At 52.2% G+C, this 13,411-nt stretch overlaps 1 protein-coding gene across 2 annotated transcripts in view; it reads left to right on the forward strand.

Annotated features, from left to right (window-relative positions):
* Positions 1–13,083, forward strand: part of glra3 (glycine receptor, alpha 3) — a 51,863-nt gene extending 38,780 nt beyond the window's left edge. For both annotated transcript variants that reach the window (XM_039750073.1, XM_039750074.1), the window contains exon 9: positions 11,518–13,083. In XM_039750073.1, the coding sequence (XP_039606007.1) occupies positions 11,518–11,790 (273 nt within the window). In that variant the 3' untranslated portion in view covers positions 11,791–13,083. The remainder of the gene's footprint in view (positions 1–11,517) is intronic.
* Positions 13,084–13,411: the final 328 nt, after the last annotated feature.

The raw sequence follows: 13,411 nt of genomic DNA on the forward strand, positions 1-13,411 counted from the left end.
CGTTGCTGTTAAAGTCTATAGATGAGAGATAAAGAGTCGATGACAAGTCTGAAGGAGGGATAATAAATAACGAGGGGTGAACTCAAGTCCATCGACATCTTCTTCTGTTTATTTCTATTTCATTAATCCAAAAATAAAACTCAATATCAAATCTAGAAAAATCAAACAACCCTTTACATTTAAGACAATGTAGTTTTGGTTAGCTGCCTTTACAGCCCTTTAACAGCAGACCCGAGACCCTGTAGTTAGGATACTGGATGGATGGATGTTTTCCAGTCAGTCGTTTGTCCAACCCGCTGTATCCTAACTACAGGGTCACGGGGGTCTGCTGGAGCACAGGGCACAAGGCAGGGCGCCAACCCACCGCAGGGCACACACACAGGGACACGGGGAGGACCCAGTAAGCGAACCCGGACGGGTCTCCTTACTGCCAGGCAGCAGCGCTACCCACCGTGCCACCCCAATGTTTTCCACCTAAACACGGTCTTCTGTATAGCGCCTTTCACGGAGTCACAAGCAGAACTTGTCCACTAACATTACAGCCGAGGCAGCCAGTTAGACGAAAGCCAGTCCTGGAGACCTCAGCCAACTCGACGGGCGCCCCCTGCTGGCCACTCTACCCCATAAACCTGTGCTGGGCCACCTAAAGACGAGGGCATAATCTGTGACACCACGGGGGTCCCTTAATCCTACCGCAGGCCTCTTGTCCACGAGTTTATATTCTACTCCCTGGAGGCCGCGGTCAGCTGCCCGTCCGCTTGCCCCCTGCTGTCCATTCTACAGCATGTCAGTGTTGGGCCGTCTAATCCGACGACAGAATCTCTCCATCCTTCCATTCATAGACTCCCACAATCTGAGGCCTTTTCCAGGGGCGGGATGGCATCGACAAAGAAAGGGCCTGGCACGTGTGGCATGAGAAAAGGAAAGTCCTGCTAATGTGAGCTGCGATGGCGAACGCCGATAAGTTATGAAGGCATCTCACCGGGTCAGCAGTGTGGCGACCTACGAGGGATGAGCTCCACATGAACAGCTTTAGAGAGCAAACCAACATCGTGAAACAAACTCTTTGGAGACACGCCTCCGGCCTCCCTCATTGGTCAGGAGCTCTGTCTTCACTTTTGTGCACTACAGCCGTGGCCCAAAGTTCTACGAATGACCCAAAGTGTTGGTCTTCACCAAGTCTGTCTTGAGATCTTCGTGTCAGATGTTTCTGTGGTCTGCAGTTCAGAAGGCTTTGAGTGACAATGACATGACGTTTGTGCAAGGAGTCAACATCTGCTGGGTTGGCCCTCCGAGAGCAACTTCTCCCAAACATCCAAGAACAGCTTGGTGACCAACATGACGGAGCACCGGGCCATAAGGCAAAAGAATGGGGGGGGTTCTGCCATCAGTCAGGATTGGGCCCAGAAGTTGTTTGCCAGCCTGCCAGGGTGAACTGCAGAGGTCTTGAAGAAGAAAGAAGGGCCAACCCTGCCAATCTGTGCCACATCAGCTTCATGTCATTGTCCATGAAAGCCTTTGAAACTTCTGAACTGCTTGTCCTTCTACTTCCGGAGGCCAGAGAAACATCTGACAAGAAGATCTGAAGCAGCAAACTTGGTGAACACCAACATTTGGGTCCTTCTCCAAACTTTGGATTGTCCGGAGCTTCAGACTATTTAACAAAGAAGGCACGTGTGTCTGGCATACGGCAGGAAAACTGAAGTGCAGAACAGGAGCTTGAGGTGCCACCATTCAGTGGGTCCCATTAAAGGCCACCATGGCAGGAAGTTGCGTTGTCTGCGTTCTTCATGAAACTTTCTTGCCCAGCAGCACAAACACCACAGGGGGACGGAGCAGATCACAAAGTTTGGATGTTAGGCTGGAGTTTTCACTTTTGCTTTTAAGAGACGATGGCACTCAGAGTTTATCTAGTTCAGTGCCCGGCTCACGAGGGTCAAACCATTGGCACGTCCAAAAAAAAACCAGTGAAGCCGATGTCACATTATGTCACTTCCAGTCACGGGATTGCTGATTTGCTGATCTTCAATTCAAACGACCAGCTGCCCAGGTCACGGTTACCAACGGTGTGCCAACCTCACGGCACAGCTGTGCTCGCCCCTTTTCTGACAGCCAATAGCATTCTACCCAATGGGTTAAGGGTACCAGTTAGTTGAGTGCCAATCTCAGCACATTTCTTTATTTCTATTCCATCTTAGTGTCCAAACCACAAGGTGGCAGACAGCACTTGCGAGGTCCAAAGTGCCCGTCTCCCTTATTCCTCACCGCTGCACTTGATGTGGTCGTCAGCTCTCAGGCACACCGAGCCCACCCTGCCCACCCTGCGACTAAAGACAAAATCAGGCCAGCTGGGTGAATTGTTGAGGATGTCACATTAGACGACTGGCGTCACAAGAGCACACGGCCAAGATTAGGCAAATGACGGGGGGCCAGTAGAGGGGCACGTGAACATCAGGAGCTGGCACGCGGCTTCAGGGGGCTCCTGAACTTCATGTGTTTAAAACTGTCAGCCATCTTAGGATTCTCTGCTTCTCTCCTGTCCCGTCTTCAAAATCTTCAAGCAGAGCCACGGAAGCAAACTGATAGCTGGCACGCCGCGGTGACTCATCCCTTGTTGGCATGGCATTAGGGTTAGGGTTAGACACTCACACATGCGCGCACCTCTCAAACCAGGCAAAGGCTCCTCAAGCTTTTCCAAAGGTCCACACGTGAGCCTCAACAGACAGAGTTGTTTTGAGCAGCCGCTGGCAGAGTGTGCCCGGCGTCATACGGAGGGCAGAGAGCTGTGCCCGTCCCGTTAGTGACGCTCCAGATGGACGTCATTTTGAACTAAACAAAGACTTGCAACAGACGCATCACTGTAACAATCGAGTCCCCAGATGTCAACCCCACGGCCATTGTGGACAGCGGGCTTATGAAACGTTCCCAGACGGAGGGGCACAGCGGCCTCTGTCACTGGCTGGAAGACTGGCACTCCACAGAGATGGGCATTAGAGCCCCGTATACCCCACTAACAGTGACTGTTTAAAGTGTTTTTAAAGATTGCAGGTGTCCCACAGCCCCCCCAACCCCTGGACGATCGCCAGCTGAGATACGGGTGTTGCTTTAACTTCAAATGGCACTGCCAGCTCCTGTAACTTTAACCCTCAAATATTTACTCTGCTTATCGCTGGACTGGATAAGGCTGTTCATTCCTTTGTTCGTTGGGGTGGCTGGACTTTGCGATGCTCGCTGCCTCGCTGCCACGCCAGGGAGGGTTCAGAAAATCTCAGTTGTGTAATGGCAGCCACTTTTTGATGCCCCCTTAGGGCTAAACTCTGAAGCTTTGTGACGCTCAAGACCAGCGGCTGCCTTCACAAGTCCAAAGAGCCGAGCAGTAAAGAGGAACGCAGGCGGGTAACGAGTGGCCACGGTGCGGAGGGTCTGCCCACAGCCTTCCCAGTTACCGCCGATGACAAGTGACACGGAGCTGGGCCACATTAGCAGCATCTCGACAGACACATGTGACAAGCACAACACAAATAAATCACGTGCGGGTGCCCCGCTCGCTCCCAACTCGCTTCACTGGCATCACTCGGGCACAGCACAGGTCAGCTTAGCTTATTTTTATGTGCTCATTTTTTAAGTGAATGCCACTTCGCTCCATTCAAAGGAGTCCTGGAAGACAAAAGGCTCGGAGCCAAGGATGAGATGCCACTCTGGAGTGGTGATGGCTGGACGAGCAAACACAAGCAGCTTGGGAAGAGAGAAATCAGTCAGGAGGGCCCAGGAGCAGGCTGGCAGTCATGGTGCTAGTGGGGTGGCAGGTCTGTAACCAAAAACATCAAGAGACTGCTGTGGTGGCCTCCTCATTGTCTTGGATCAAACCTACAATGGCAGTGTCCTCTGCTCATGTAGTGATAGAGCCACACGGTCACAACCAGCTTCTGTGCCACCTGTGGGGGACAAAATGATGCTAAGGAGTGTGCCAAATCTAAGAGCAGTGGATGGCACAAAAACTCGGTGAGCCTGGTCGTCAGCCATCAAGTGCTGAGCTGTAGAAGTAGGACTTGGATGTAGCAGATTGTACCGCACAGGGAGGACAGAAGGGACTTGTCACCAGTGGTGGGCAAAAAGGGCCATGCAGAAAAATCAAGAGGGGACCCTGGGGCAAGAAGTCAAAATGAGCCAACAAGCAAAACACCAAACGCCAATCAAACCTCCAAATGCCAATCAAACCCCCAAATGCCAATCAAATGCCAATCAAACCTCCAAACGCCAATCAAACCTCCAAACGCCAATCAAACCCCCACATGCCAATCAAACGCCAATCAAACCTCCACATGCCAATCAAACCTCCACATGCCAATCAAATCCCTCCCGACTGACACTGAAGAGTGTGACTGGTCTTTCACTTATTAAGGTTTACTGGGCGGCTTTGCCCCCGCCCTGCCTGCGCTTATGTGCCACCTGCCACTTCATGCCTCTGCCCCCTCGCGTGTGTGGATTTCACTTTCACCAGACCTTTCAGTTGTCGCCGGTCAGCAGACGTGATTTTCTCTGATGGCAGACGACCTCTGTGCCCTCCTGCCACATCTTCTCTGCCCGTATATTCGCTCTTTCCGCTGTTCTGTAATCATTTCTATTTTTTGCGCTAATGTGATCTTTTTGGAGACTTTTTGAATTTTCGTCCCCCCGTTATCTCTGACCTGCTCTCCTGTTCATCGCGCCAACGCTTTTGAATTCTTTACGATGTTCTACTTTGTCTTCTACTCTTTGTCTTTTATTTCTCGTCTCGTCGCAGGATTTTTTGATTATAATAAAAGACCCCACGTGACACCCGAGGGCTAAATAAGGAAGGTGACTGGTAAAGGGAGCAGCAGAGAAGTTAACAACATTACTGGGACATCGAGAATGAGAAGGTGACAAGTCAGGACAAACGTGAAGGCGGGCGGTTAACAGAGTCCTGAAATAACCAGCGAGTCCAGCACCTTGACACGTGGGGACAGAAATATCAGGCGTCACACACACACTTTCAGATGTCCCCAAATTCCTCAACATCGGCACAAATAGGAAACAAAAGTGAGGGCGCGATAAAACGGAAAAATAAATGAACGCCATTCAAACGAAATAAAAAAGTGACAAACACAGGCATGGAACCTGCAAGACCCTAATGTGTGCTGCCACCTCAAATAACATGCATGTCATGCCAGCCATTGTAATGCCAGGGCCTGCTGTTAGAGAATCTAGCCCCTGAAGAACATGATGGGCACAAGGAAACTCCGCCACAAACTGGCACTGCAATGCCATCAGCACAATCATGTAGCAAACACGAGGCAAATAAATAAAACTAAGTGCCCCCAAACAAGTGCCCAGATGCCCAAAACAAATCAAACAGGGAAGACATCATCATCATCCTCCTCCTCCTCCAGGGGGTCATCCATTGCTCGTGTCCCACCGCTTGGTGATCATTATAATCGGCCTCTGGCACAGGGGTAACCGAGGACCCAGTGGGCTGTCACAGATACTGGCAGATGCCACCTGACATTGGTGCCAGTTTGGGGACACAACAGAGAAGGGTCAGAGATGAGCCCAAGACTTGGAGACATTAGAGGAACACGCGGCTGGTGACCACGGTGGGCATTTATCCGGTAAATCGATGGCGCCGCCCGTCAGGCTGTTGACAAACGAGAAGCCATTAGGACCACGAGATCCGCTCGCTTCGTGTCACCTCTCTGTGACCTTCAGCAACGCTGAACTGGCAGCCAGCGCTGGACAAAGGCCACAAATCGGAGATCAATTGGATTGATTAGAAACAAGCCAACGCAGCCCCTCTGGGAGCTGACCTCCGACCCCATGAATGTCACCTCACGTTCTGCTGCTGCTGCTGCTGCCAGTTGGATGACCTGCCTCTCTAGGGGGCTCAGAAGATGATCCATCCTGCAGACAGGCCGGGTGGTGGCCCCTCTTTGTCACACAGACTTGTGCAGGACCTCCTCAAAGAGACCCAACGCTCCCAGTAAAGCGTCCCCTCTCAACCTCGCAGTCCTCGACGGGTGAAAACGTCCCCAGCGTGTGGCCACATCTTTGATGAGCTCCAGAGAAGGTCCCAGCAGAAGAGTCCATCGCCGTCACACACTGGGCACCACTTGCATTACAGCTCCACACACACGTGACGTTCTCTGGGGCACCTGATCCAGCTCAGCAGCACTGGGCACAGGCTGGCAAGCAACCAGTCAAGGTGCCAGTCTGTTGCCTCAAGTATCTACACTCATATTAACTAACGTTTCATTTTTTAGGCTTTTAAAGTTCATCATAAAAGCAACACAAGTGTCCTCCGAAGGTCTGGCGCCCTGGCCAGGATTTAATGCCCACCTTTCTGCCCATACCCCTGGCACAAGAACGTGTCCACACTAAAACATTCTCTTTTAAAAAGTGCATCTTTAAACAAAACCAAATGTCGCCCACACTGGCATTTTCACACCGCTCTCTGGGCAAACTCAACTGACACACAGATGTTTGCCTACTCTGGGCAGGCGTGTGCCAGCGGAAAAGACTTTAGAGGGATGGCAGGGCCACCAGCCAAGGCCCGTATCGCACAAAGGAAGTCAGCGGTTTGCCTTCTGCTCACATATCAGAGTTCAGACTGTGTGCGGGTAAGCAGCACAACTAACACACCATCAAATAAGGGCACCAATCGGGCAAGGCTACCTAATCAGCACCAACCAATCAGAGTGCGCCATTCTGACTCCGCCACAATGCCACACTGTGCCAGCATCTTCAGAAGTACGCAGCTCGGGATTGTGTTTTTAAAAAGGGGGGAGAAAAACATCAGGTTAGTGCAGACGAGGGGTCAACGTGGAGGCCGAGGGCTCTTTGTTTTTTGCTTGGCGCCATAACCCATCATAAGTGCCCTAAAACCAGTGCCCAGAGGCCCAAAGCAAATGATAAGAGGTATGAGACGTCATCCTGCACTGCTTTGTGGCCTGCCGCTTGGTGATCATTAGAATCGGCCTTTGGCACAGAGTAACGGCTGTACTTTGAAGCGGGTGAGGGCCCAGTGTGGCATCACAAATACTTACCTGGTACTGAGGAGGAGGACGAGGAGGAGGAGGAGTGAAAGCTTTAGATTAGTCGACAATTTCAATCTCCAGTTTTCGACAGATCTCGATGTTTTAGGGTCCCTGATACACAAAACCTCGCCGGCTGACGGCTGTGTGTCTGTCTGTCTGTGCGCCTGACGACAAATCTGCACCAGCAACTTGAAATCCTCCCAAAGCCAACAGACAATTGAGGCGTTCATACCAAAGAAAGAGAGAAAGAAAGAAAGAAAGAAAGAAAGAAAGAAAGGCCCAAGAGCAGACACAGAAAGCTGGCGAGTGCCTTGCCCACCGAGATGCCCCTGCCAATGACTAAAGCCCAGTGGTGACCGAGATGACGGAGGCTTGCGGTCCTTCAGAGTCCAAATATAAAGAAGCAGACTGCGGAGTGCAGGAGACCTGGAGGGGGTCGAGTGCCCACTGAACTCAACGGCACATCGCCCAGAACCTCTCACGGGCAGAACCTTGGCAAAGTCCACCCAAATCCTCGCTGAATGGGCTGCGTGACAGCTTGTTATGTGGCAGGCCAGTAATGTCTGCACCAGCTGGCACTCCCACTGGCACCCCGTCTACTGTGTCGGATTAGGGACAAATAGGGCCCACGTATTCAAATTAACAACAAGTGATGCCAACTCAGGCTACCAGTTTAGGGCGTTTAATGAATATCTGCACTAAACAGCTAAAGAAACCAAAGCAAAAACGAACCCCAGCAACGCCTGAGCAGCCCTGGCGACCCTCGGGCCCCTGGAGTTTAAACAGAAGACCCCAAGGAGCCGTTTGAGGTCTGGCCAGGTGGGCGGGTGACCCCCTCACAAAATGCGCTGTCCCCAGGGCTCCACCCCAACCTACGTCTGCAGCTCAGGATGCCAGCGGGGCGAGTGCCACAAACAGGAGTCACCAGCAACGCCGTCACAAACACACCTGTGTGTGGCAGAGGCGCCCGAGCTCAAAGTAAATGAAAATAAGAAAGCAAACGAAATGCAGCGCGAGTGGCACACGTACTGATGAACATACTGGGGGCGCACCTGGCACAGGTCACCTCACCTTAAAGCTCCGTCTTAAAAGGTAACTCACTAAACAGATCGTCACACGCCGCACACCCCACAAGCACTCAGTGCCACTGCGGCCATTTAAAGACGCGGAATATACGCAATGCCAAGTCAAGCAACACCAGGCTGGCAGCCAGGCAGCCATCGAGATCTCATCATTTGGGGAATCAAGTCAGGCGTTTACAAGAAACAATGGCGGGTCTCGGCCCTCGACTCTACACTCAGATATGGCGATGGATATTTGAGGAGTAAAACGCAAGACAAGGATTAGAGTTTTAGATGAAGTGAATGAAAAGACCACCAAGAACAAATCAAATCAAGTGAACAATATCAGGAACAATTACTGACAAGTCAGGTGGCATCAATCACACTCGGCTGCTGCTGCCATTCTTTGATTTTGGCGAACGACTCAAACAAACGTCCACTTTCAGCAAGCAGGTCACGAGTTACGAGAGACTTTAGTAAAGTCCATCCGTTGTCCAACACGCTAAAACAGGGGTCTGCTGGAGCCAATCCAGCCAGCACAGGGCAGGAAATAAACCCTGGGCAGGGTGCCAGTCCACCACAGGGCACACACACACACACCAGGGACAACTTGGGACTGCCAGTGCACCCGACCTGCAAGTCTTTGGACGGTGGGAGGAAACACGAGGAGAACAAGCAAACGCAACACACTGCGCCACCGTGCCACCCTCTTTAGTGAAGTGTCTATTGTAACACTTGGCCACACTTCGCCACCGTGCCACCCTCTTTAGTGAAGTGTCTATTGTAACACTTGGCCACACTGCGCCCGCCACCCTCTTTAGTGAAGTGTCTATTGTAACACTTGGCCACACTGCGCCACTGCCACCCTCTTTAATGAAGTGTCTATTGTAACACTTGGCCACACTGCGCCACCGTGCCACCCTCTTTAGTGAAGTGTCTATTGTAACACTTGGCCACACTGCGCCGCAGTGCCACCCTCTTTAGTGAAGTGTCTATTGTAACACTTGGCCACACTGCGCCCTGCCACCCTCTTTAGTGAAGTGTCTATTGTAACACTTGGCCACACTGCGCCGCCGCCACCCTCTTTAGTGAAGTGTCTATTGTAACACTTGGCCACACTGCCGCCGTGCCACCCTCTTTAGTGAAGTGTCTATTGTAACACTTGGCCACACTGCGCCGCCGTGCCACCCTCTTTAGTGAAGTGTCTATTGTAACACTTGGCCACACTGCGCCTGTACACCCTCTTTAGTGAAGTGTCTATTGTAACACTTGGCCACACTGCCGCCGTGCCACCCTCTTTAGTGAAGTGTCTATTGTAACACTTGGCCACACTGCGCCGTGCCACCCTCTTTAGTGAAGTGTCTATTGTAACACTTGGCCACACTGCCGCCGTGCCACCCTCTTTAGTGAAGTGTCTATTGTAACACTTGGCCACACTGCCCGCCGCCACCCTCTTTAGTGAAGTGTCTATTGTTACACTTGGCCACACTGCGTGCCACCCTCTTTAGGGAAGTGTCTATTGTAACACTTGGCCACACTGCGCCACGCCACCCTCTTTAGTGAAGTGTCTATTGTAACACTTGGCCACACGCCGTGCCACCCTCTTTAGTGAAGTGTCTATTGTAACACTTGGCCACACTGCGCGCCACCCTCTTTAGTGAAGTGTCTATTGTAACACTTGGCCACACTGCGCCACCGTGCCACCCTCTTTAGTGAAGTGTCTATTGTAACACTTGGCCACACTGCGCCCCGTGCCACCCTCTTTAGTGAAGTGTCTATTGTAACACTTGGCCACACTGCGCCGTGCCACCCTCTTTAGTGAAGTGTCTATTGTAACACTTGGCCACACTGCGCCGCCGTGCCACCCTCTTTAGTGAAGTGTCTATTGTAACACTTGGCCACACTGCGCCACCGTGCCACCCTCTTTAGTGAAGTGTCTATTGTAACACTTGGCCACACTGCGCCCCGTGCCACCCTCTTTAGTGAAGTGTCTATTGTAACACTTGGCCACACTGCGCCACCGTGCCACCCTCTTTAGTGAAGTGTCTATTGTAACACTTGGCCACACTGCGCCGTGCCACCCTCTTTAGTGAAGTGTCTATTGTAACACTTGGCCACACGCCGCCTGCCACCCTCTTTAGTGAAGTGTCTATTGTAACACTTGGCCACACTGCGCCACCGTGCCACCCTCTTTAGTGAAGTGTCTATTGTAACACTTGGCCACACTGCGCCGCCACCCTCTTTAGTGAAGTGTCTATTGTAACACTTGGCCACACTGCGCCACCGTGCCACCCTCTTTAGTGAAGTGTCTATTGTAACACTTGGCCACACTGCGCCGCCACCACCCTCTTTAGTGAAGTGTCTATTGTAACACTTGGCCACACTCGCGCCCGTGCCACCCTCTTTAGTGAAGTGTCTATTGTAACACTTGGCCACACTGCGCCGCCGTCACCCTCTTTAGTGAAGTGTCTATTGTAACACTTGGCCACACTGCGCCGTGCCACCCTCTTTAGTGAAGTGTCTATTGTAACACTTGGCCACACTGCGCCACCGTGCCACCCTCTTTAGTGAAGTGTCTATTGTAACACTTGGCCACACTGCCGCCGTGCCACCCTCTTTAGTGAAGTGTCTATTGTAACACTTGGCCACACTGCGCCACCGTGCCACCCTCTTTAGTGAAGTGTCTATTGTAACACTTGGCCACACTGCGCCACCGTGCCACCCTCTTTAGTGAAGTGTCTATGTATTTAACATTAAAAATGTTCGCGATTTCGTTAATGTCACACAAATTAAAGAACGTTTCTTCGTAGCTAGAATTAAAGTTTAACGAATCGGCGACAAGTTGCATGAATCCATCAGTAAAATTCCGATGAACTTGTGGTTGACGTGCTGCGCACCGAGCCGCCACAATCCCCGGGTTGTGAGCCGCCCACGTTACCGACAACCGACGGGAAAGCCGAGCCTGCGCTTTGTTGTTCGGCCGCCTTGGCGCTCGCACCGGGCCGGCCGGTGACTTAGACTCACATACACGAGAATACACGAGAAGGGGAGGCTCAATTAAACGAGTGCGCGAATCCCGAGGTCACCGGGCGAGTCGAGTGTGTCGCTGAGATGCGTTGACTTACCGAACATGGCGCTTGTGACGCTCCGGGATGCCGCGTCCTAAAACGGTCACTTTGCTGGCGGTGAAGTCGGGTTCGTGTCCACCAGGCAGTCGCTTCATGTCGCCATCCATCCTCGTGGCTCCAGCACTGCCACGCTAAGTAGCGGTGAGATTTGAACCCGGCACCTGCCTGCATGCGAGCAAAACAGTGAACTGATGATGATGATGATGATGTCCAACAATCTTCAACAGTAAAGCTGCTCTCAACGCTGCCTTTTTTTTGCTTTTTCATTTCATGCAGGAGGAAGACGTCAGGGACAGCCGGCAGAGTTTCACTGCCTATGGAGTTGCGCCCTGTGCCCAAGACAAAGATGGCGTTGTCCCCAAAGCAGCCAGCAACTCGCCCCAGAGCGCTCCCAAAACTCCCGAGGAAATGAAGAAGATATTCATCGACAGGGCCAAGAAGATCGACACCATTTCTCGCGCTGGCTTCCCGTTAGCATTCCTCTTCTTTAACATCTTCTACTGGGTTGTGTACAAAATCCTGCGGCACGAAGATATACACCAGCAATGACCCGTCCGCCGGCCTCGGGATGAGGGACACGGAAAAGGGACACACAGGAGGACTTCCAAGTAACTATGCAAATGGCGACCAAAATCCGTTAGCACAGCTTTACTGCCAGTCTCTGGTCGATCGTACCAGGGCACCTGCCACAGGGCACCTGCCACAGGGCTCCTGCCACTGCACACCTCCGTGCCACAGTCGTTTGAACGCCAAAGGCAACTTGTTTTCTCTCACGGACCCGACACTTCAAGTACAGGCTGCCCTGCAGACAGACGGTGATTTCTTTTTTTGGGACGAACATTTTGAGCCACACCAGTGTGGGGGTTCCGTTACGACCCCCGCCCTCCCAAACTTGTCATGTAAAGTTCGTCAGGCCACTCGTCCTCTCCTCGCGGTGTTTCAAATCGTGCGCGCGGATTATCTGGCGGGATGATTTAATGCGCCTGCGCGCTCTGCACGGCTGCGCAGATGGGCTGCACGCGCGCTGATTGGAAGGAGAAGCGCGGAGCCAGCAGGACGTTGTAAGTCAGCGTTCGTGGCTGCAGTGCTGCGCAGTGCTGCGCAGCGTCTTCGTTCTTGCTGGCGTTGCCTTTCTGGTGTGATGGACGGGGAAGCCTGACCTTTAAAAACCAAATCCTGTATATTCTTGACCACCGATGGCGAGTCTTTGCCCTTTTTTGTTGCTGTTTTAAGAGCATTGTGTTAAGTGGCTGCCCATCCTAACATCGAGATTCTAGAGTGGCACACGTGCTGTGACACTCGAGCGATGTCAGGGGGGCATCCCGTGCATCAAAAGCGCTCCGTTACTTCAGTTTGTGACCTGTCAGCACAAATAGCCGGTGGGAGGTGGCGTGAAGGGGGACCGCTTCTTTGAGACGTTGGTGACCCACGCTAAACCAGTAAAGGCAGGCTGGCAGCCTCTTCCTCTCCCTGCTTGATGAGTTCACCTCGAGTTTGGTGAATTTCATAGAACTTGTGAAGGAGAAGTGGACAATGATGGCCAAGTGGCTGTCCAGGGGTCTCCAAAGTCTGCCAGCTGTGACCAGAACTGTGAGCCCGCAGCTGAAATGCGACCTGGAAACCCAGAACTCCAGGGGTCATCGGGTGGTCACTCACCATGCTGTCCCATAGATGGTCCCATAGCTTCTGCCAGCCTGCCATGAGGAGAGGTGGTAGGTCTGGTAGACCTCATCCAGCTTCCTGGTGAGGACACAACTGAGTGACATTGACGGTGGCCTCACAAAGCATCGTGGGCTTCTGGGAAAGAAAAGTTCAGCAAAGCTGACCAAACGGAATGCCCCCCCCCCCGACTGCCTGCCCGCTCACCCCGGGGCACCGAATAAAAACAGAAGCCTTTGACATCAGTGGCACTGTGGGGTGCTCTTGCCCTGCTTACAGGCAGTCGGGCACACTGTGGTATTCGGGGCACCTTGTCACCTTTAAACGCTCATTGTGTCCTTTAACGGGGACATCAGAAATCAAATCTTAAACGTCCGCCGGCTGCCGTTACTAAATGTCAAAGGTGCCATGGACTGGGGCCAAGGTGTGAAATACTGGGGGGTCTCCATGGACCCTCTGCATATCAAAGCTGGGTGAAAGCGCGTTCTGATGTTGAGTCCATTACCCGTAT

This window comes from Polypterus senegalus, chromosome 4 (assembly GCF_016835505.1).
Source record: "Polypterus senegalus isolate Bchr_013 chromosome 4, ASM1683550v1, whole genome shotgun sequence".
NCBI classification, from domain to species: domain Eukaryota; kingdom Metazoa; phylum Chordata; class Cladistia; order Polypteriformes; family Polypteridae; genus Polypterus; species Polypterus senegalus.